Source organism: Pipistrellus kuhlii, unplaced genomic scaffold (genome assembly GCF_014108245.1).
Source record: "Pipistrellus kuhlii isolate mPipKuh1 unplaced genomic scaffold, mPipKuh1.p scaffold_m20_p_5, whole genome shotgun sequence".
NCBI lineage: Eukaryota > Metazoa > Chordata > Mammalia > Chiroptera > Vespertilionidae > Pipistrellus > Pipistrellus kuhlii.
Window position 1 is genome coordinate 66,241,749 of NW_023425551.1, and position 25,382 is coordinate 66,267,130.

Consider the following 25,382-nt stretch of genomic DNA (forward strand, 5'->3'; position numbering starts at 1 on the left):
AGACACATGAAAACATGTTCAAAGTTACTAATCATCTGAGAGATGCAAATCAAAACAACAATGCGGTATCATCTAACACCTGCCAGAATGGCTATTATCAATAAATCAACAAATAACAAGTGCTGGCAAGGAAAAAGGAACCCTCATGCACTGCTGGTGGGAATGCAGACTGTGCAGCCACTATAGAGAACAGTATGGAGTTTCCTCAAAAAACTAAAAATGGAACTCCCATTTGACCCAGTGATCTCACTTCTAGGAATATAAACCATCACCAATCAGAAAGGATATATGCGCCCCTATGTTCATAGCAGCACAATTTGCAATAGCTAAACTGTGGAAACAGCCCAATTGCCCATCAGCAGATGAGTGGATTAAAAAACTGTGGTACATCTACACAATGGAATGCTACACTGCGGTAAAAAAGTAATTCTTACCATTTGCAATAGCATGTATAGAACTGGAGAGCATTATGCTAAGCAAAATAAGCCAGTCAGAAAAAGATAAGTATCACATGATCTCACTCATTTGTGGAAAGTAATGAACAACATAAACTGATGAACAAAAACAGATCCAAAGACATAGAAGCATCAATCAGACCGTCAAACCTCAGAGAGAAGGTAGGGGATGGTGGGGGTAAGGAGGAGAGATCAACCAAAGGACCTGTATGCGTACATATAAACCTAACCAATGGACACAAACACCAGTGGGGTGAGAACAAGAGTGGGGGGGGGGGAGGCAATGGGAGGATAAGGACACATATGTAATACCTTAATCAATAAAGAAAAAAGAAGATAGAGGTCATTGTAGAGTTTTGAACATGACTAATGCTTTTAAAAGATGCGTCTGGGAGAGGTCCAAAATGGTGGTGGCATTAGAGGATGCTGAACCCACCCCCTCCCATGAGCAAACTCAAATAGATGCATATATAATGAGCAATTACTCCTGCATGACAACTGAGGGCTAAATGGACAGCTTCTGAACAATGAGCAAAGATAGATGAATAGGGAAGACTGGGAAACCACAGGAGCCCTCTGGGAGCTGAGGGAACTGTCTGAGCTGGAGGAGCTGGTGAGCGCCATTGTTTACGTCCCCTCCACTTCAACAGGGTGAGCAGGGGCTTTACTTGGGTGCTTGGGCTTACCTGCAAGATCACCACAGTGAGTTCCCAGCTATATTATCCAGGGCTGTTTGCTTCCAAATAAAGGAAGCTAACAGGGATATCAGCATCACATGTACCTTCTGGCTTCTCTGCAGGGAGGCCTCCAACCTCTCAAGCCAATACTCCCAGTGCTGCATGTACCTGACCCACTCCAACCAGCTTCTTAAAAACTACCTGGCAATAAAGCCTACACTGATATCATTCTAATCTACACCAAACAACATGAGAGACTTACAAAGAAGGCTGGGGAGCCACAGGAACCCTCTGGGTCGGAAGTGCCAGTAAGCGACATTGTTTATGTCTCCCTTCCATAGGGCAGGCAGGGGCTCTACCCAGGTGCTTTGGCATATCTGCAAGGTCACTGCAGCACATTCCCAAACACATCATCCAAACCTATTTTGCCCCTGAATGAGGGAACAAGCAGGATCAACAGGGCATCAATACCTGCTGCATTTGACCTCCCCACCCAGAGCATCTCCAACTTGGTAGACCAGTGACCTGGAAACTTTAGCACCTAACTCAGCACCCTACTTGCCTGCCAAAACCACCCAGCACACAGATCCTAAACAGAGGCCATTTCTACATAAAGCCACTTTTTCAAGACTGGAAGAAATAGCTATTGTGTCTAATTCATATAAACAAACATGGAAAGTCAAAATGACAAACAGAATCTCTCTCAAATAAAGGAAAAAGAAAATTCCCCAGGAAAAAAAAGCTCTAAGGAAATGAAGACAAGTAATTTGCCTTATAAAGAATTTTTTTAAAATGGTCATAAGGACGCTCACCAAACTTGTGTGTGGAATAAAGGAACTCAGGGGGAACTTTTACAAAGAGAAGATATGATAAATAGGCAGACCTGAAGAATATAATTGGCATAAAAAAAAAACCATGAAGGAACCAACAGCAGATTACATGATATAGAAAAAAAGATCAATGACCTAGAAGAGAGAATAGTGGAAATTTATAAGTCAGAACAACAAAAAATAAAAAATTATAAAACACAAGGATAGTATAAGGGACTTTTGGGATAATTTCCAGTGCTCAGCAACTCCCATTATAAGGATCCTAGGAGAAAAAGAGGGAAGGAATAGAAACCTTATTTACAGAAATAATGGCTCAAAACTCTCCTAACCTGGGGGGGAAAAAAACAGACTTCCAGGTCAAGGAAGCACATAGGGTTCTAAGCAAGATGACCCAAATAGACCCACATCGAGTCATATTGTTATTAAATGATAAAAGTTAAAGACAATGAGAATCTTAAAGGAAGCAGAAGAAAAATGAGTTACAAACAAAGGAAACCCCATATGGCTATCAGCTGATTTCTCAGCAGCAACTTTACAGGTGGGAAGGGAGTGGAAGGACATCTTTAAAATGTTGCAAAACAGGAATTGATTCAGGGGTCCTCAAACTTTTTAAAGTGGGGGCCAGATCACGGTCCCTCAGAGAGCTGGAGGGCCGGACTATATGAACTACTAATTCCTACTGTAACACCTCGGCTGCGCTCACTGCCCAAAAAACCTGGCGGGCCGGATCAGACTCCTCTGCGGGCCGCATGTGGCCCGCGGGCCGTAGTTTGAAGACCCCTGTTAGATTAAGTTACCCAGCAAAGTTATCATTCAGATTTAAAGGAGAGGTAAAGAGTTTCCCAGACAAGCAAAAATTAAAGGAGTTCATCATCATTAAACCAGTTTTACAATAAATATTGAAGAGTCTTCTTTAAGCAGAAAAGGCCATAAGCAGAAATTAAAGAGTATGAGAAAATGAATCTACCAGGTAAAGCCAAATATTTAATAAATATAGCCAATCTAACATTTAAAAAGCTACTATGAAGATCAAAAGAAAAAAGTAATGGTGGCTGAACTATTATAGAATGTACTTTGGAGAAATAGTAAAATGGTCAGACTGGAGATATATTTTACAAGTAGTGCCAATGAGTTTTTGTTATGAGATTAGTACAAAAAATGATGTTAAAAGATGTACTGAACAGTCACATGATTCTTAACACAACTCAAAAAATATTTAACTTCATTTATAACTTAAAATATTCAGTTTTAAAGGTGTAAAACTACTTACATTGGAACCAGACTAAAAAAAGAGACCCCCCCTCCAAATTTATGTTGCTATGCATATTTTTAAAAAATTACTTTTCTTAGTAATAACATCTGAGGTTTAATCCCTGAAAATTTGTTTTCTTAATAAACTCACTCTTTATGTTTTCTCATGTATAATCAAAAGAAAAGTTAATGGAGGAACAGTGCTAGAGACCCAAATTTCAAAAGGTTGGTGGTAATTCACTAGATATTAAATAGGTACTTTTTAAATAGAATAGTATACAAAATCACCAAAAACCAAAGACTTCAAGCAATTCAAATATTTTACCCAAAATACAGGACTCCAAATGAACTTGGGTTATTTAAAAATAGTGCATCTAAATTTTAAGAATTAAGTTACAAAAGAAGTTCTAGCCAAAATTGGTTTGGCTCAGTGGAGAGTGTCAGCCTGCAGACTGAAAGGTCCTGGATTTGATTCCAGTCAAGGGAATGTACCTGAGTCTCGGGCACATCCCCAGTAGGAGGTGTGCAAGAGGCAGCTGATTGATGTTTCTAACTCTCTATCCCTCTCTTTTCCTCTCTGTAAAAAAATCAATAAAATATATTTTTTTTAAAAAAAGAAAAAAAAGAAGAAGTTCTAAATGCTAAGGACTATGTATCTATACTAATAAAAGATGCAAATTGGCAGTACCTTCGCAACAGCCACCAGCCAATCAGGAGTGAGTATGCAATTAACTCAACATGGCGGGTTAATTTGCATACACAGGTGCCAAGTGGCCAGGGGCAGCGTGGGATGCATGCATCACCACCATGGTGACAACACAGGCATTCTACACTGCCCCAGCCACCCTGGGCCTCTGCGCAGTGTGGGAAGGCGGAAAGGTGACTCTGAATGGAGCGAAGGCGGTGCGAAGGCAAGCCTGTTCTTGCATGAATCTTTGTGCATCGGGCCTTTAGTTTTTACATTAGATGCCCATGAAAGACTACCAGTCCCAAATGATGTTATATTGTGATTATTCTTCACACAGCATGATTTCAAAAGTATAGGGTAATTTTTAATGAGCTAAAAAAAAAATTCTAGTGCAATCAAAATGTAAATCATTACCACTTTTAATGGGTTTAAAGTTATTGTGGAAATGGCTGGAATATTTTTTTGGCAGGATTTCTTTGCTAAATCAGTTAAGCTAGCATGCAAACTACTCTATGGAAGTGTGTGACTGTATTTGCTCCACACATTATTCTATACCAATGGTCAGCAAACTCATTAGGTCAACAGAGCCACAGTTTGCCGACCACTGTTCATGGAAACCCAGTGCATTCCAGGCTTCAAATGCTAAGTAGTTTGAGAAAATCACATATGTACAGCTCAGCAAAAATGTTCTAAAATAGCTTTTATCCAGAGCATCAATGAAGTTCTTTTATTAAAATTGGCAAATGGCCATAATCCCTTCTTTTATCACTGCCTGAGCTATTTAAAAAAAAGTAAGTACCTGGCACAGATATAGAATCCTCTGCACACCTGTGACAACTGCTCTAAGGATCTGAGATCCAAATCACTAGACACCACCCATCGGAAGATGTACATCAGGACCTCCATTGGCAGCACTGCAAAAGAAAATCACCCTTTCAGTGACTCTCCTGACAGCCTACTGTCACGTTCGTAGAGCAGGTACCTTTATGTATTCCTACAAATTTATGAATCATACCTTCAGTATTGCTCAAACATAAAGCGTAAGTGTATTTAACTACCCCAAAGTAATAATGGTTACTAACATGAAGACACAAATATCTTTGTGTGTGTGTATGTTTTTCCCCCAGTATAGAATAGATCTGAAGCTACTTTTATTTATTTTATTTATTTATTTATTTTTTAAATATATTTTTATTGATTTTGTACAGAGAGGAAGGGAGAGAGATAGAGAGTTAGAAACATCGATGAGAGAGAGTCATCGATCAGCTGCCTCTTGCACACCCCCTACTGGGGATATGCCCGCAACCAAGGTACATGCCCTTGACCGGAATCGAACCCGGGACCCTTCAGTCCCCAAGCCGACGTTCTATCCATTGAGCCAAACCGGTCCCGGCTGAAGCTACTTTTATAAAGCACCACCATCCCTTGGAAGATTTTTTGCCACCAAGATATATTAAAATAAGTGTGCTAGCCCTAGCCAGCTTAGCTCAGTGGTTACAGTGTCAGCCTGTGGACTGAAGGGTCCCAGGTCCAATTCCAGCCAAGGGCACATGCCTGGGTTGTGGGCTCGATCCCCAGTAGGGGGCGTGCAGGAGGCAACGATCAATGATTCGCATCACTGATGTTTCTATCTCTCCTCCCTTCCTCCCTGAAATCAATAAAGAAAAATATTTTTTAAGTAAATAAGTGTGCAAAAATAAATAAATAAGTGTGCTAAAAAAATAATCTACTATATATATATGTGTGTGATTGCATTTAACAGTAAAAGTTTTCTTTCTTTTTTTCGGAATTCAGTAGAGTTTATTACTATTACTATTACCATTATTTTTTTATTAAGTTATTATATGTGTACATATCTTTCCATTGCCCCCCCTTCTCCCATATATGCCCTCCCCCCCAGAGTTTTTCGTCCATTGGTTTTGCTTATAAGTTGTTTTCATCTTCTTGAAAATTTCTAATTGTCCCCCATAACAAATGAAGCATCATATGAAAAGAAAAGAAAAACACACATTCATTTTTAAACATTCAGCTTATCTCAGGACTACTGTCCAACTTGGCTGAAACATCTGATGATACTCCTCCAATTTTCTTAGGACAGCCCCCAACAACTCAAGATACTCACTCTCTCAGATCTTCAGTGAAGAAAGTATGGCAGCCCGGAACAATGGGACTACAAACTCTGATCCACTTTGGACTTAGAAAAGCTTATTAGTATACACAAACCATGATTATAACTAGATCTCCAATCTTATCTGACCTCAGAAGTCTGGAAATCTAAAATCTAAAGTTAAAGTATTTCTCATGGACTGATAACAAGCGTAAATTCTCACCTGATATGTGAGTCTGACTGCTCTCAAGTTCAGGCTGACACAGTTTGAGCATAGACTCCTGAAACGTGAGCTGTTGCTGGAAGTAGGACAATAGATCTGCCATCTTGGTATCATCATCATTATCTTCAATGCTGCAAAAGGAGGGAGGTGAATACACTAAGGGCCTCAGTCTACAACCATAAAGTTTAGTAACTGATTTTTCCATAATATTTTCCAATCTTCTTTATAAAAAGTCATCTAAATGCAAACTACTGCTTTTTTCTTTGATGTGATAAAAGTATGCCCTGCCTTGCAGAAGAATAGCATAACAAAGCTTCAGTAAATTTAATTCCCACCCAGAATTAGAATTAGAATTTTGGAATACAAATGTTGAGATTTATTAGTTTCTTTTTTTTTTTAAATATATATTTTATTGATTTTTTACAGAGGGGAAGGGAGAGAGATAGAGAGCTAGAAACGTCGATGAGAGAGAAACATCGACCAGCTGCCTCCTGCAACTGAGGTACATGCCCTTGACCAGAATCGAACCCGGGACCTCTCAGTTTGCAGACCGACGCTCCACCCCTGAGCCAAACGGGTTTCCGCGAGATTTATTAGTTTCATTGTAGAGATTTCAAGTGTTAATGAAAAAGAATTTCGCCGAAACCGGTTTGGCTCAGTGGATAGAGCATCAGCCTGCGGACTGAAAGGTCCCAGGTTCGATTCCGGTCAAGGGCATGTACCTTTGTTGCAGGCACATTCCCAGTAGGGCATATGCAAGAGGCAGCTGATCAATGATTCTCTCATCGATGTTTCTAACTCTCTATCCCTCTCTCTTCTCCTCTGTAAAAAATCAATAAAAATATATTAAAAAAAAAAAAAAGAATTTCACATGATTTTAAAAATCTTATGTAAACATATTCTTTTAAAAGTGACTGTAATCCATCTAATTGGATAAATCAAATATATTGTACAGATGTCATTTGAGGTACTTACCAAGGTTTTCTAACAGATGTGCCTTATCAGCCTACATTTAGAGGAAAATGTGTAACCAAAAAAAATCTTAGCAGGGTCCACAAATCATCTACCAATATAAACAAACGTAGAGTTCCATTTTTGCTGAGAGTAACCTTAAAAATGACCAAATGTTACAAATGGCTTAGATGAGGACAAAGTTAGGAAACCAGGAAAAGCTTATTATAATACAACAAAGGGTGAGTGTGGTTGGGTTCAAGAGCTACTTTATTAACATTTTGCAAAAGAAAAAAAAGAAAAGAGCAGACTATTAGGGCTTTTATATATGATAAAAAAACAACAACACAAGAATGTATCTTTAAAGAACTTTCATAGCATTTATGTTTGTATAAAGGAATTTCAAAGAAAAAAAAATGCTTCTTTAATGTTTTAATACAAACTTCCTTAACAACACTTGGGAGTCTATTTCTAGAACTGGCTAAGAACTGGGTCCAAATGATTCTACCCAAATTTTAAAGAGGCTTAGCAAAAGCCCAAATGATACTTTTTAAAGTATGAACTACCTTACACTATTAAGTCTAATCTGCCAAACAATATTATTGGCCGAAAAGTTCAAATAGGCAATTAATAGACTTCATTCGAATGTTTTTAATGTGGCTTATTCAAAGCTTAAGTGCTAATACTAAAAGCAGTTAACAAACACTGGTAAAAAATATAAGTTATTGATAAAGAAACATCTTAATTATTTCATGGCAGAAATAATATAATAGATAATATAATGTCTTATTACCCAAACTCTATTTTTCTAGATGTTCATTTAAAAAAAAATATATATATATATATATATATATATATATATATATATATATATACACACACACACACACACACACACACACACACACACACACATATAATTTTTTAAATTGATTTCAGAGAGGTAGGGAGGGATAGAAATATCAATGATAAATCATTGACTGGCTGCCTCAGCACTCCCAACTTGGGCATGTGTCTTAATAGGGAATTGAGTTGCAACCTCCTGGTTCAAAGATGGATGCTCAATCACTGAGCCACATCAGCCAGATGGTGTTGTTCATTTTAAACTTGACATTGTCTCATGGGTTCAGATTCCCTTCCCTTCTATAATCAGCAAATTGGGGTTCTGGGGATGAATAATTTTATAATTGTTTTGCAAATAGCTTCAAAAGTACTGACTTCAAAATTTAGTCTCTTGATCTTTATCATATAAAACCATCACGGTTGACTCAAGAGCTGGGTCTATCCAATGAAATATGGTTTATTTGGTGAGTGCTTATATCCTGCACCTGTGCTTTTAAACCAATGTTACAGTTAACAATATTCCACCTACATAACTTAAGGAATAATAAACTAAGTTTTGTTACAATTCAGCATTTTCCTAATAAAATGAAAAGCCCCCTTGTTAGTAAAAATTTATAGTTTCAAACATATACAAAAGGAGAAAGACTAGTGTAATGAAACCCTATTTCAACAGTTGTTAACACTTTTCAATTCTGGCTTAATTACATTTTAATAGTCTTGACTTTAAATAGGTTTCAGCAAGCTGAAATATGCCCTGTAACTTACTCCTTTCAATAATCACTGCTTTTATAAAACAATTCTTTCATCACCTTATTTCTGTTGTGTCTATTTAAAAAGTGCAGTTCTATATTTTAATATTAAATGTCCCTAATTAAAAATTTCTATAACTTTATCAACAAGTCTTTATACTAAACACTATATGACTTAAGAGAAAAGTACCATCTTCTTATGTTAAGAGTCAACAGGCCAAAGATGCTTAATTTTAACAAACTCTATGTATTACTGTCTATCAAATTATATACGCACTAGCTGTTTCCAACGCCATCACCATCTGGAGACCGGGTATAAGTAATCTTGAACTCTATATCAGGTACAAGTTGCATAGCCCTACGATAAAACTTGATGGCTAAAAGAAGAAATAAAGCTAAATTAGCTATGACCACACATTTTTGTCATTTCCTTTGATTACCCTTAACTGTGGTTTAGTTTGGTAACTTTCTTTACAAACAGCCAAATTCCCTTTATCTACATGCCACAGTAGTTCAATGAACAAACTTATTTCTAAACCTTACTACTCAGAAACAATCTTTCTTTTCCCTAAAGCTAACATGTTACAGAAACTTAAGGTGTTGCATTTTATTGGTCTTTTAGCCCTTCCCATCTTTTTCCTCGGCCTCTAATGTATTGTCAGAAGTGATCTTATGTAGATGTCTGTCTTCAAACTTGGAAAATGCAATTGCTATAGCCCCAACAAAAAAAACTTTTAAGTAAATTTTTCTTTCTAAAACACAGAATTAAGGAAAATCAAATGCTCCCTAGTGGATGGAATAAAAAGAATAAATTTTTTCAAATTTATTCTTCAAATACAACTTTAGTCCAACTGCCTCTTATTTAGCTAAATAACCTTTAAAACCTCTTTTTGCTTTTGTTTTAAATAAATCTCCTGGCCTGATGTTTGGAGTTATATTTGATAATATCTTACACAATGATATACCAATAGAACATGGGGCTGTAGAGGCCAACTAGATGGCCTCTACTTAATTCAGTACACTCTGCCATGTTTTTTTTTTTTACTCTGGGTGAATCACTATACACTAAGTGAAGGTGGGAATTTTTCAAACTAATTAAGTCCATAGAGAGATATTAATTGGATCCTTTTAATATCTCAAGGTGACAAATATAACTAGAAGAAATTTGTCAATAATGCAATAATTCTGAAAATGTCATTTTAGGGGCATATCAAAAGCTCTGAGCAAAAGAATATTTCCTATGCCCCAATTATTAGCTTTACTATAACAAAATGAAAGCCCAAATACAAGCATAATATGATGAATAGCCTTATTACTGTGTTTACTTATGTATTCCTATTAGCCTACTAATAAAAACAAAGTTAAAGGGTATTACTTCACAGATAACATAAATTAGAACTTAGGAAATATGTTCCTCAATGGATCCTTAGTATTTCCCACCTGAAGTAATTTCACTTATAAAAGAAGCATAATCTATTTTTAAATAAGTAGTAATATTTTTAAGTCTTTAATAATAAAGAATATTAAAACCTAAATTTTAAAAAAGTCATTTTACTCATCCTATCAATATTAGGTTTCCCAGCAATATTTTTTTTTGAAAAGAGTAAGGTTATACAGCAATAAAATTTTTATTTTTGATAGTTTAAGAACCAATTTCAAATATAGGGAGACTGATGTTCTATACCAAATATATTCTAGTAAAAAATTTACTCAGTAACAGTCATTATTCAGAAATGTCATGACAGTATGACCCTGAGTTTTTACCTTCATAGAGAGCTCCATTTTGTTCTTCTTCTACTGCTTTTAGGAAGAGTTCTCGAGCCTATAAAAATAAACAGTAGAAAATATTTTTAAAATCAGAATTAAAAATGAGTATGAATAGCAGAGAATAGTCCTTTCAACAAATGGTGCTAGAACAACTGGACATCCATAGGCAAAATAATAAACCTCAACCTAAACCTCACATCTTACATAAAAATTAACTTGAACGTGATCATGGAGTTAAATTAAAATTTTTTAAACTTTCAGAAAAAAAAAAAAAAAGATAAAGAAAACCTTGGAGACCTAGCAGTAAGCAAAATTCTTATACTTCACACCAAAAACACAAGCCATAAAAGTTGATAAATTGAACCTCATCAAAGTTAAAAATGTGTTCTGCAAAATATTCTATTAAAGATGGAGCCCTAGCTGGTTGGGCTCGGTGGATAGGGCGTCAGCCTGTGGACTGAAGGGTTCCCAGGTTCGATTCCGGTCAAGGGCACATGCCTGGTTGCAGGCTCGATCCCCAGTGTGGGGCATGCAGAAGGCAGCCTATTAATGATTATCTCTTAACATTGATGTTTGTATCTCTCTCTCCCTCTCCCTTCCTCTCTGAAATCAATAAAAATATATTTTTTTTAAAAAGAAAAAAGATGGAAAAACAAACTATAACTTGAAAGAAAGCATTTAAAAAACAAAATGAACTCTTAAAACTCAACACTGAAAACATAAGCAATCTAATTAGAAAAGATAAACCAACATTTCACAGAGAGGATATAAAAGCTGGAAATAGCACATGAAAACAGCACTATTAGACATTAGGAAAATACAAATTAAAATTAAAATGATGTGACCCAGCCAGTGTTGCTCAGTGGTTGAGCATTGTCTCATGAACTAGGAGGTCATGGTTTGATTCTGGTCCAGGCAGATGTCTGGGTTGTGGGCTCAATCCCCTGTAGAGGGCCGGGCAAGAGGCAGCCAATCAATGATTCTTTTTCATAATTAATGTTTCTGTCTCTCCCTCTCCCTTCCTCTCTGAAATAAAAATGTATTCTTAAAAAGTACAAGTATTATACACCTATCAGAATGGCTAAAATTAAAAAGTAATGACACACTAAATGCTGACAAGGATGCAGAGACACTGGATCATTCATACATGGCTTAGGGAACATAAAATGGTATAAACATTCTGTAAAACAGTTTGGCAGTTTCATATATACACATATACATATACATATACATATACATATACACACACACACACACACACACACACACACACACACGATTTTAGAGCGAGGAAGGAAAAGAGAGAAAGCCCAATACAAGTAGAAGCCATCTGTAGATTGCTTTGTAGTTCATGCTGGGTAGCCCCAGGCGGGGCACAAGGAGTGACTAATTTTGCACCTCCCTGGAGGCTCCAGAACCAGTGCACCTGGTGGTCAGTTTTGACCAGTGTGGATTATAACTCTACTACCTCCACAAGTGACACCCTCAAGACTCAATGAGCACCAAAGCCCCACTGAAGCAAGTCCAGAGTTCCATAGGCTCCTGCATAGCAACTCTTCTGCTTTAGTTGCAGCCAATCCTCACAACTGACTGGCTTGGGAATTAATCCCTACCAGTGACACCTATATCAAACAATGTTCAACTACAATAGGACAGTGCACAGCTCACACAAGGGCATACCTGGAGTGTCCAGCTCAGGTGACTGGGGAGGCTGAGTCACTGGGCCCTACAAGACATCTACTACATACACAGGTCACTCTACCAAGTCCTGGATACATAGCAAATCTACCTAATTTATAAAAACAGACACAGGAAAGCAGCCAAAATGTGGAGACAAAGAAACATGTTACAAATGAAAGAACAGAGGAAATCTCCAGAAAAATAACTAAATAAAATAGAAGCAAGGAAACTACCAGATACAGAGTTCAGAACAATGGTTATAGAGATGCTCAAGAAACTTTAGTGAGAACTTCAAGGACCTTCATGAGAACATTAACAACATAAAAAAAAGGACCAGTCAGAAATGAAGGATACACTACTGAAATAAAGAATAATTTATAGGGGTTCAACAGTAGAGTAGAGGACACTGAGAATTAAATCAAGAATCTGAAATATAAGAAAGCAAAAAACACCCAATCAGAAGACCAGAAAGAAAAAAGAATCCAAAAATATGAAGATAGTGTAAGGAGCCCCTTGGACAACTTCAAGAGTGCCAACATATGTATCATGGAGGTGCTGGAAGGAGAAGGAAGGGAGCAAGAAGTTGAAAACCGCCTTGAAAAAAACTTCTCTTACTTAGTGAAAGAAATAGAAATACAATCTATGAAGTACAGAGACCCAAACAAGATGAACCCAAAGAGGCCCACACCAAAGAACATCAAAATTAACATGCCAAAGATTTAAGACAAAGAGAGAATCTTTTTTTTTTTTAATTGATTTTTTACAGAGAGGAAGAGAGAGGGATAGAGAGTTAGAAACATTGATCAGCTGCCACTTGCACACCCCCCACTGGGGATGTGCCCACAGGCATGTACATGCGCCTGACCGGAATTGAACCTGGGACCCTTCAGTTCACAGGCTGACGCTATATCCACTGAGCCAAACCAGTTTCGGCTAAAGAGAGAATCTTAAAAGCAGCAAGAGAAAAGCAATTAGTTACCTATAAGAAAGCACCCATATGACTGTCAGCTGATTTCTCAATAGAAACTTTGCAGGCCAGAAGGGAGTAGCAAGAAATATTCAAAGTGATGAAAGCAAGGACCTATAACCAAGATTACTCTACCCATTAATGCTATCATTTAGAATTGATAGTCAGATAAAAAGCTTCACAGACAATGAAAAACTATAGGAAACCAGTATTACATCAACACCAAACCAGTGTCACATGAAATGTTAAAGGGTCTTGCCGAAACCGGTTTGGCTCAGTGGTAGAGCGTCGGTCTGCGGACTGAAAGGTCCCAGGTTCGATTCCGGTCAGGGGCATGTGCATTGGTTGCGGGCACATCCCCAGTAGGGGGTGTGCAAGAGGCGGCTGGTTGATGTTTCTCTCTCATCGACGTTTCTGGCTCTCTATCTCTCTCCTTTCCTCTCTGTAAAAAATCAATAAAATATATATTTTTTTTAAAAATGTTAAAGGGTCTTCTTTAAGAAGAAAAAGATTAAAAATATGAACAATGAAATGGCGATAAATACATATCTATCAACAATTGAATCTAAAAAATAAAAATGAACAAGCAGAACAGAAACAGACTCATAGATACAGACAACATTGTGACAGTTACCAGATGGGAGGAAAGTTAGAGGGATGGATGAAAAAGAATAAGGGATTTACAAGTACAAATTAGTCATAGTCCCTGGACACAGACAATAGACAGGTGAAGGCCCAGGATAGGGTGGGAGATGAATGGAAGGAGGCAAAGGGGAGAATGGGGGACATCTGTAATACTCTCAACAATAAAATAAGGTTTAAAAAAATATTAAAGTTATAGAAATGGACAATAGATTAGTTGTTGTCAGTAATTAGGAATGGCTGGGGAAGAGGGAGAGATGAGAGAGTGTAACTGTAAAGGTATAGCAAGAGGTAGCTTTGTGGTGACAAGATGATTCTGTACCTTGATTGTGGTAGTGGTTACATGAAACTTCACAGAACTATTTATTGACATACACACACAAAAGTGCTTCTAAATCTAGGAAATCTGAATAAGCCCCAAGCATTGTACCAATGTATATTTCCTAGCATTATAACTCTGTAAGACGTCACCATTGAGGGAGAATGGGAAAAGAGTCCAAAAGACTTCCCTGTACATGTGAATCCCGTAATTATTTTAAAATTAAAACAAGGGTTCTAATATATGGTGATGGGAAAATATTTGACTTTGGGTGTGTGGGCACATGGTACAATATACAGATCTTGTAACATAGCAACCTATATGATCATGTTGACCTATATCACCCCAATCAATTTAATAAAAACATAAAAATTAAAACAAAATGAACATAGAAGTTTTTAGTTATCATGAAAATGTCAATTATTTAATGGCAAATTACTTGTAAATAAAAACTTGGATCTGATGGTATAAAGATGACAGCTTCTGTGGTATAGGAGAATAATGAAAAGTAAGATGGGGTGCTGTGCCCACTTCATGTGTATAATAGGAAAGAAGTAAAAATCAGACAACATCCAAAATTTTTCCAGTGGGAGCACTATGAAAATTTTCCAAAATAAGGGTGTGATTAATGCATCATTATAAATTTGTTCAATTCAAAATATAACAAAAAACTGCATTAAGACCTTTGAAAAGGTGTTAACATTTGAGTCATTTTTTCCCCCTTCTATAATAAATTTAGAGGCATCAACCTCTAAGAGACCAAGTGAATCTCGGGGATCTATAAATGGTCAAAGGCAGGTCCATGAATATAGTGTACCCGGAGGAAAGAAGCCATAAGGAGTGGTGATATCACCCAAAGAACCTAGAAGGGAGGGATGGAAAACTGGTATACTTGTAGAAGTTTTCTTCAAGTATGATGTCCATAATACTTAACTTTTCTTCTTTTGCCAGTTCTTGCTTTCCTTTGGTGTCTGCTGCTTTCAGAAAAGAGCCTCTTGCTGCTCTGCCAGATCGAGTTTCTAAATTGCCAGAGCCTACGCCCGGGGCAAGTTCAAACATCCACTGAGCTCTGAACATCTGGAGTTGTGCCTAGAGGAGAAAAGTATTTTAGGACTCATCTAGAAACAGTAGCTCAACTTGGGAACAATTTGTCAATAGGTTTTATATAATATACCTCTCTATATAAAAACCTAATATGCAAATAGACCGAAGGGTTGCTATGATGTGCACTGACCACCAGGGAGCATGCAGGGAACATGGCAGGCTTCAGCTATAGCAGGATGGTAGAGCAGGTGAGCAGGGGCTCCAGACCAAGGTGCGGTGCCAGTTACTGTCATCAGGGCAAGCCTCTAGTGGTTACTGAAAATTCTTTGCTCTTGCCTTTCGTGGTCCCATCTGGTGCTTGCACTTGCAACTGGCACTGGAGCCACTGCTCACACCCACTGATGGCTCCAGCCCCGCTTGCACCTGCAGCCAGTGCTGGAGCCGCTGCTCACATCCGCTGCCAGTGCTCAGTGCTGTCAGTGGGTGCTAATGGCAGCTGCCAGCCCCAATCTCCCTGAGGGCTTCTCCACCTCCCCCTGCTCCTGAGGGGTAATGAGGGCAACAGCCGCCGCTCACGCCCACCGACAGTGCCAGCCCCAATCACTCCATGCTGTCAGTGGGTGCAAGTGGGGATGGCACCTTCAGTGGATGGGAACAGCAGCAGCAGGAGTGGGGGCCACATAGGAGGTGCCAGGTGGGGGTGCTGAGGATGGGCTGAGACTTGCCTCTGTGCCCACTGCAGCCTTAAGGCTCACAGTTCCTTTCAAGGTGCACAAATTTGTGCACTGGGCCCCTAGTATATGCGCGTGCATGTGTGTGTGTGTGTGTGTGTGTGTATTTTTTTTTCTTTCTAAAACCAGAAAACACTTTTTTAAATTACTAATATATGCCTATTCTAAAATAATTTTCTGCTTAAGACTTGAAAGAAATAATGAAAATTTGCCTAAAATAAGATTGTTTACACAGAAAAAAATCTAATGGTATGAGAAAAACAAGTTTTAATTAGAATAAAAAATATCACTTAAGCACTCAACTTAGATGCTTTCAAACATTTGTTTCCTTGAAATACACCATATAGCAGATGTTGAGTGCTGCTAAAATTTCTATATGCAAACCCAACGTTATCTGTTAACAACCCTTCTCTTTTCAAATAAGAAAATATTTTTTTGAATACACATCATTAATCTTTTTCTCTCTATTCTGTACACTGCTTTTGTTTGGGATCCCACCTTCCTACATTTGACATGTATACTTCTAACCTCAAGAATCTTTAGCAGAACTCTTAATATTTACTAGAGGATACATTCCAAATGAATATTATAAAGCTTAAGAATTTAGTAAGATGCACTTAACAAATTACAATGCATATTTTTCTACTTCAATGCACAAAGATTTACCCTGTTCTTTTAAATGGCTACTGCGTATTTCACTGTATAAATGCACCGTTACTTAACACAAGTGATAGATACTTAGGTTGTATTCCACTTTTCCATATAAACATTTCTGTACATGTATATTTACTCACTTCCTCCATGATTCTTTAGTATTAATTTCCTGCAAGCAGAATTGCTGGTTCAAAGGGAATATATGTTTCTCATTTTGACCCATATTGTTACTCTGCCTTTCAAAAAAGTTGTAGCAATTACACTTTCACGTACACTGCATCAGTGTTCTCATAGCCTGATGGCAAAGGGAATTATTCACCACCAATCTGATCATTTAAAAAAAATTAAGCATAGGTATAATTTGTATTTTTATAATTATTAATGAGGCTAGTTATCTTTTCAAATTTTTAATAGCCATTTATATTATTTTTTCCATTAGTTGTCCATTCATATATTTCTACCTTGTGTTCCTCTTGCTGATTTGTAAGATATCCTATATACTGAGGCTATCAAACCTCTGCCCATATGTGGTAATTTTTACAGTTGATTATTTCTCTTTAGACAGATTTAGTCTTTTGTTAAATATAGGTTTAAAAGTGTTAGGTGGTCAAAACTGTCAATCTTTTTCTTTGAGGTGATGTGTTTTAAGTCATGACTTAAGTCTAGGTTTGTATACTTTAAACCAGGGGTGTCGAACTCAATCAGAGAAGGGGCCAAAATCTAAAATCCAGCCTAAATCGCGGGCCGAATGGTTTACTGAACAGTCATAAACTGACAATGTTAACCAGAAATGTGAATTTAAAATGAGTGGAACAATCTTTTCCTTAACAGTGCTGTTAACCAACTCACATGCTATCAAGCAAAACAGTAATATTGGTATCAAGCAAAACAGTAATATTGGAATGTACCTAAAATGCTCATTGTTTTGTTTTCTGGCTAGATGTCTGACACCGTTTTCCCCGGATCAATGAGTCAATGTTCGGTTTTATTTCTTGGGCTGTAGCAACCCACAAAACAGCATGGAGGTTGTCATCGGTAATGCGTGATCTGTGCTTGTTTTTGTTCAGATTTATTATTGAAAACATCTGTTCACAAAGATAGGTGCTCCCGAACATGGATAGAATACGGGCAGCATGAAGTCGGAGCTCTGGCACTGAGTCAGGGGGCAGTAGAGGGTAGAAGTCCTCAATTTCAACATCCTGAAACCTTGATTTCAGGCCACTGTCAGACTGAAGCTCGATTATCTCCATCTGAAGGTGATGGGGCACATTGTTGACATCAACTGTAAAAGGATTGGCAAAGATGTCAAAGCCTGAGTGCTGTGTTCTAAAGTCAGAGAAGCGCGGCTCAAATTCACTTAGTAAACAGCTAACTTTGGTAGCCAGCCGACTGCAAGGAAAAGTACCAGAAATAGTGGTTGAGATACTCAAACAAACGGGAAAGTGGGCAAGATTGTCCTGTTCCAGTTGGGACTTCCATAGTTGAAGTTTACGCTGGAATGCTGTGATCATGTCAGACATCTTCGTGATACTTGTTTGCGTCCCTGCAGCTTCAGATTCAGTTGGGCGAGATGCTCACATATGTCACACATCATAGCAAAATCACATAGCCAGGCGGGATCCGACAGTTCAGGCAAGGGCTTTCCTTTACTTTCCATGAAAAGAGCAATTTGTTCTCTGAGCTCAAAAAATCTTTTGAGGACTGCGCTCTTGCTCAGCCATCTTACTTCTGTGTGGTATGGCACGTCTCCATGCTCTGCACCCACCTCCTGTAAAAACTGCTGGAACTGGCGATGATTCAGGCCACGTGCCCATATAAAGTTAATAGTTTTAATGACTGTGGTCATTATGTCATTCATGTCCAGAACTTTTCCACACATAGCCTCTTGGTGGATAATGCAATGATAAGTAATCAAGGGTGTGTGGCAGTGACTTTTTTGCATTCTTTCCTTCATTAGTCCAACCAAGCCTTTCTTTTCTCCGCACATTGAAGGTGCGCCATCGGTAGTTAGCCCCACCAACTTTTCCCAGGGTAATTTAAAATTATTTATAGATTTCTCCACAGCCTCAAATATATCTCTACCAGTCGTCGTCCCATGCATGGCAGCTACATCCAAAAGTTCCTCAGTGACAGAGAGGTCGGTCTTCGTAGCACGTATAAAGATGGACAGCTGCGCTGTATCAGTGTTGTCTGTGCTTTCATCAATAGCAAGTGAAAAAGCGAGATAACTGCATGCCTGTTTGGCCAGCTGTGATGATAGATTTCCTGAGAGTTCTTGAACTCTATCTGCAATGGTGTTTCTTGACAAACTGACATTTTGAAAACTCTGTATCTGGTCTGGGCATACTTGCTCACACACTTTTAGCATGCATTGCTTCAAAAAGGCACCCTCTGAAAAACACCTTGAAGTACGTACGGGCAATTTCTTCAGCCACTATAAAGCTTGCTTTCACTGCAGCATCATTTTTCGCTGTAGCCTTTGTAAACATTTGCTGCTGTGATTGTAGTTTGCCTTTTAGTTCTTTAACAATTTTATGCTTTTCTTCCAAAGTATATTTGCCATACTTAACATTATGTTTGGTGTCAAAATGACGACGTATATTGTACTCTTTCATCACCGACACTGTCTCATAACACAATATACACACTGGTTTGCCCTCTAAGCACAAACATGTATTCATTTTCCCATTTGTCATTAAATTGTCTGCCTTCACCGTCAACTTTTCTTTTCCTGGACATTTTGGGATCAATATTGGCAGTAAAAGATGTAGTTTATTGGAAATCTGCGTTAGAAGGAAAAAGTTGAAAACTGCACAGGGATAGCTTGATTTGGCAGATGGAGTGGAGAAAAAAAAAGTCAGTCAATAAATGCCTGGCTGGGTACAGATAGCAGATTCTGTTGCGATTTTTATGCCTGCACTTTATGCCAGGAACTGGCAGCTTCTGCTGTGTATTTTTTATGCCCGCACACTCACTCTCTCCTCTGCTCTGCCACCCGCACAACCACATCGGATGCTGGACTATAGGTCACGCCTCCTGAATCTCGCGTGACTTGTTATCTATGCGCATGTGTAATAGATAGCAAGTACTGCGGCCGGGGAGATCACAAGCCTCCTATGTCACCGCGCATCACAGCGGAATGCAGTGATGACAGCGCGGTGCGGGCCACATTGCAAGGCCTGGCGGGCCGGATTTGGCCCGCGGGCCTTGTGTTTGACATGTGTGCTTTAAACCCATATACTGAACTACACAGCAGCAATTACTGATACATCTTTTTTTTTTTAAACACACACCAGAGCGATCACATTTATTTTTTTTTAAATATATTTTATTGATTTTTCAGAGAGAGGATGAGAGAGGGATAGAGAGAGTTAGAAACATCGATGAGAGAGAGTCATTGATCAGCTGCTTCTTGCACACCCCCTACTGGGGATGTGCCCACAACCAAGGTATATGCTCTTGACCGGAATCAAACCTGGGACCTTTCAGTCCGCAAGCCGACGCTCTATCTACTGAGCCAAACCGGTTTCGGCCTGATACATCTTTTTACAGAAAAAAAGAAGTCTGGCCGAAACCAGACTCAGTGGATAGAGCGTCGATCTATGGATTGAAGGGTCCCAGGTTCGATTCTGGTCAAGGGCATGTACATTGGTTGTGGGCACATCCCCGGTGGGGGTTATGCAGGAGGCAGCTGGTCAATGTATCTCTCTCATCGATGTTTCTAGCTCTCTGTCCCTCTCCCTTTCTGTCGGTAAAAAATCAATAAAATATATTTTTTTTAAAAAGTCTATAACATAGTTGTAATTTAAGCATTCTATAAACCAGTATAAAAATACAGTTAAATCCAATGCAAAGAATCCTATAGCTATTCACAATTGTGACCAACTGCTGTTTATGTTTGTGGAAAGCAATGGAATAAGAATTAAATATATAATGAAGAAACATGCCTGCAGATCTGTTTCCACAGGGCTTTCGTTTTCATCATCATCTGTTCTGATCATATCAGAATGACAATCTTCCTCAGCTTCTGCCTAAAGGGGGCAAGGAGGGAAACAATCAACATCAGTTTCTCTTTGAAATCTACACCTTTTTATTTAGCTACTCACCCAATCCTACCTTATAAAAGAGTAATATGCAAATTAACCATCACTCCACTCAAGCCACACCCACCAGCCATACCCACCAGCCAATCAGAGCGAGTATGTAAATTAATACCAGCCAAGATGGCTACAGCCACAGAGAGCAGTTGAGGGAGACTTGGGTTTCCCCTGCAACGGAAGCCAAGCTTTCCACACACCCTGGCCCGCCTAGGCCTCCACTCTAGGATACAAAGTTTTAATTATAAAAGATAAATCCAAGAAAAATGGCGGCAGCCATGGAGCTGAAGAGGACAGGATAAGGTTGCCCCTGGCAATGAGGAAGCAAAGCTTTCCACCTGCCCTGGCTGGCCCAGGCCTCTGCTTAAGGCTACAAAGTTTCAATTGTAGAAGATACATAAAACCAAACAAAAATGTTGGCAGCCAGGGGGCTTGGCTTCCAGGCTACAAAGTTTCAGTTGTAGAAGGTAAATAAATTCCAGATACCAGGGCCTCTGCTTGGGTTGCCAGGGCGCGTGGCTGGCCTGCAAACCACCACAGGCTCCCTGCCCAGGCCGTCCCACACCCCAAGGGAACCCCCACCCTGATCCGGGACACCCTTCAGGGCAAACCAGCTGGCCCCTACCCATGTACCAGGCCTCTATCCTATCTAATAAAAGAGTAATATGCAGATTGACCATCACTCCAACACACAAGATGGCTGCCCCCATTAGGTCAAAGATCCTGCTCCCATGTGGACACAAGATGGCCAGCAGGGGAAGGCAGTTGGGAGGCACCAAGTCTGCAAGGGAGGGTAGTTGAGAGGCACCAGGTCTGCAAAGGAGGGCAGATGGAGGCGATCAACCCTGCAGAAAAGGGCAGTTAGGGGTGACCAGGCCAGCAGAGGAGGGAAGTTGGGGGCAAACAGGCTGGCAAGGGAGCAGTTAGACATCAATCAGGCTGGCAGGCAGAAGTGATTAGGGGCAATCAGGAAGGAAGGCAGGCAGGTGAGAAGTTGGGAGCCAGCAGTCCTGGATTGTGAGAGGGTTGTTCAACTGCCTGGGCAGTTTAACATCCCTCGAGGTGTCCCAGATTGGAGAGAGTGCAGGCTGGGCTGAGGGACACCCCCTATCCCATGCACGAATTTCCTGCACCAGGCCTCTAGTGAAATATAAAGTTGCTATTCTCTAGATACTTTCCTCACAGGCTCTACTTTTAAATGTTTTGGTTGGTGGTTAAAAAGAACAATTATGCTTTGGAAAATAACATTCAGTTGTGGTCTAGAATTCAGCAAATAGTTTTTGTTTTACAGACCACTTAAAAGATAATGTACATAATCCATATATAGATGTTCCTTTTTTATACACACTGGCATCTTCTTAAAGTGTATGACTTTTTTTCTTCTTAACGTTTTAAATGCACTAGGAAAGCTTATAATTCAAGAACATGTAACAGTGATATGTTCTTTGTATAGAAGCCCCTTCTAGTTTATAGATCCAGATTTTTATATATTAGATTAATTTAAAATGGAATAAAGCAGGACTGGCATGACTGTGCATGTTTTGGAGCTTAACAGAAGTCTCAGATCCATTTCTTTCATTTTATTCTTTTTTCAATAAGTGTTTGCTAAATTAAACTGAGCCCTACCTTCCAGTGAAGATGAAATGTTGCCTAGGTTCAGTCTGTTAAGTAATAGACTTATTAACAAATAGGACTTGCTTAATACCTATTGTGGACAGTCCTGCAGAGAAATGTGGCAATCAGGGGAATGACCTTGAAGGTTAGAAAAAATAATAATAAAACCTATTTAATTTTGCTCATTTCAAAGATATTAAGTTTCACAATTGCCCCTTTCAGTTGTAATTTATTTCCAGGGGGGGAAATGTTTGTATTAGCACATATCTCGGAGAACTGTAACTAGTTATGTTACTCTTGAGTGCAACATAAATAAGCCTAGCTTCCTATCTTATCTTTGCGAACCAGACTTCAAGCAGGGCTGCCTTTAAGACTTGAACCAGTTTGTATACGATAAAGTGCTTGGCACACTGTAAAAGCTAAATCAGCAAAGAAATAAATAAGAGAGGCCAAAACTCGGGACACATTTCCAGAAACTGGAAAATTTAAGCAATACATTTCTTCTTCTGAGTCTTAAGCTGGGAGCTTTCCGCACTAAAAAACATCACTAATAGGAAAATTCAAAAGAAAGAACTGTGAATTTATAGATCCCATTGAGAAATGCACTCTTCTCAAGAGCCTGCTTTATTACTGTTAACTCTAAGTACAGCTAATTACAAGGGAATACGGGTCCCCCAGGGTTCCCAGGGAACAGCTTTCTCTACCTAGTGCCTCCTGGTCATGCTGACTCCAACACTTCCCCCTGCTCTCTCCAGATCCTGCTCCTGCGTATGCTGCTGGAATGAATGCTGCTCCTTCCTCACTTAGCTACTCATCCTTCAAGGTTCAACTCAGGAATTATCCCAGTGGAGGGCATTTGCTGATCCTTTTAATTGCCTCTTTTCATTACACTTGTGCTTGTATCACAACACTTAAGGCTTGTTTGTCCCTTGTTTTGACATTCTATGATTAAAAGTTTACCGCAAATCACCTTACAGTTTTGGTTATATTGAAGGTCTGGTATTGTACCAGGGTCTAGCACGAAGCCAGGCTGATAACAGGTGCTCAAAAAAATCGGTTGAATTAATAAATAAAACGCCCTGTGGATATATTATGCATTTCTCAAGAATGAGGAAACAGGAAACCTATAATACAGATGGCATCTTTCTTCTTCCCTGAGTTCCTGTGCTATCACAGAGTTTTAATCCATCGTTACTTTGATTGCGACAGTATGGCAAAAAACGAGAGACTATCAATTTGGGTTTTACTACATTTTTCTATTCAAATACCACTTGAAATAAGCAGGTCCTCAGCTGCCATCAGAGATTTTCACTTAATTTTTCCTAATTGAGTGTGACCTACACCTCACCTTTCACTTGGGTAGCCCGTGTCTTCCTCATTTAACTCCTGTTTCACACGTGGGATTAATGAAATATAAACAGTCAAGTGCTTAATCCAGGCCAGAGAACCAATTCTGAATGTTTAGGAGCAAAGTCAATTACTGCTTTTCCTATCCAGATTCATAAAATCAAATAATCCAGCCACTCATTTACTCAATAAATATTTGAATGTCTACTGTAAGCTAATTCGTTTGGTGTCATTTCACTCTGGAGTCATGCAACCCTAGAGATCAGTTTCTCGGACGGACAATGATTTCAAGCCAAAGCTCGGCAGCACAGGGCAGGGAGACTACGGTCGGTCCTGCCTGAAATAGTCCTATGGAATTTGCGTTGTCAATTTCCGGAGCTTAGCTCTAAGTCTCTCTCTCAGCACCACAGAGACAAAAATCCTCCCAACTCCACGCCGCCTGGCCCGCCTGCCAGCCTCCTAATCAGGGCACCGCCGCGTCACGGGGCAGATGCGCCCGAAATCCAGGCCTCTCCGTGGGCTCGGCTTTGCAGAGGGGGGCAGTTTGCAGAGGGGGGCAGCGATCAACAAGTGCCTCGGTTTGCCAGGGCTCCCTTCCATCTATGCCCAATGCATTTGCTAAAATCCCTCGAGAGGAGCTAGATTGATTGGTTCAGGGTCCTCAGCGAGCCGAGAAGAGGCGTTTTCCTCGGCCGTCCTGCAAACCACTCTCTCTCCTCACCTGGACCCCGGCTGAGGGTGCAGAGGGAGGAAAACCCCGGGGAGTGCTCGGGGCTGGCACCCCTCCACTCCCCAGGCCAGGGGTCCTAGAAAGGGGCAGCTCCCACTCCTCCCAGTCCCTGCCTGCTCCCTCGGCACTCCTCCCCGCAGGCCTGGCCCCTCGGCACCCCGCACCCACCCCCCGGGCACCCCGCACCCCCGCCTCGCAGGACCGACCCCCCAGCCCCCTCCTCCGGTTACCATGCTGGCGGGCCGGCCGGCCGCGGTCGCGGGGCTCTCCGCGCCCCCTCCGCACCGTCCCCCGAGGAGGTGTGCTGGTGTCCGGGTGTCTACTCCTGCCTGTCTGCTGCAGGCGGCTTAGCAGAGTTCTCGGTCGGAGTAGCGCACCAGGCAGCGGCGGTAACTGCGGGCCCGGCGTACGGCAGCCATCTTCGCGGGGTCGGGGGCCAGATCGGGGCGCGCTGGCGCGGCGGCCGGGGACGCGGGGAGCGGAGAGACACCCGTCGCTGGCGGAGGCCGGAGACGGTGCGAGAACCAGAGCGCCCGCCCGACTGAGGACCCCACACGCCGCCGCCGCCGCCGCCGAGCCAACCCCTCCGCTGCGGAACGCTGCGCCGCCGCGCCGAGCATGCGCAGTGCCCCGCCGCCGCCTGCGTGGGCGGCTCGGCCGGACCGACCGCCGGCGCGTGCCGCCTAGTGGGCCTACTGTGTGCGCGTGGGCCTACTGTGTGCGCGGAGCCAAAACTAGGCGAGAGGCCACCAATTTGCGGACACCCCTGCCCCCCCCCAACTCAACCTCCTTATTCGGCTCAGGGAACATCTATGCAAACTTGAAAAATGTAACTTAAGGCGGGGGGGGGGGGAGGGGCGGGGAGTGAGGGGGGGCGGGTAGAGATGAACCAAAGAACTTGTGTGCATATAACCCATGGATACTGACAATAAGGTGGTGAGGGCCTGGGGCGGGAGGGGGGGTGCGTGGGAGGGCTGAAAGGGGTCAAGGGGGTGGGAGGGGACATATGTAATCCT

The 25,382-nt window shown here is 40.5% G+C and overlaps 1 protein-coding gene across 1 annotated transcript in view; it reads right to left on the bottom strand.

The window, feature by feature from the left end:
- Positions 1-24,815, bottom strand: part of FBXO9 (F-box protein 9) — a 37,720-nt gene extending 12,905 nt beyond the window's left edge. The window contains exons 1-7 of the mRNA XM_036414517.1: positions 24,597-24,815; positions 20,526-20,609; positions 15,083-15,238; positions 10,539-10,596; positions 9,052-9,151; positions 6,232-6,362; positions 4,701-4,815 (exon numbers count right to left, since the gene is read on the bottom strand). Of these exons, the coding sequence (XP_036270410.1) occupies positions 4,701-4,815; positions 6,232-6,362; positions 9,052-9,151; positions 10,539-10,596; positions 15,083-15,238; positions 20,526-20,609; positions 24,597-24,599 (647 nt within the window). The 5' untranslated portion in view covers positions 24,600-24,815. The remainder of the gene's footprint in view (positions 1-4,700; positions 4,816-6,231; positions 6,363-9,051; positions 9,152-10,538; positions 10,597-15,082; positions 15,239-20,525; positions 20,610-24,596) is intronic.
- Positions 24,816-25,382: the final 567 nt, after the last annotated feature.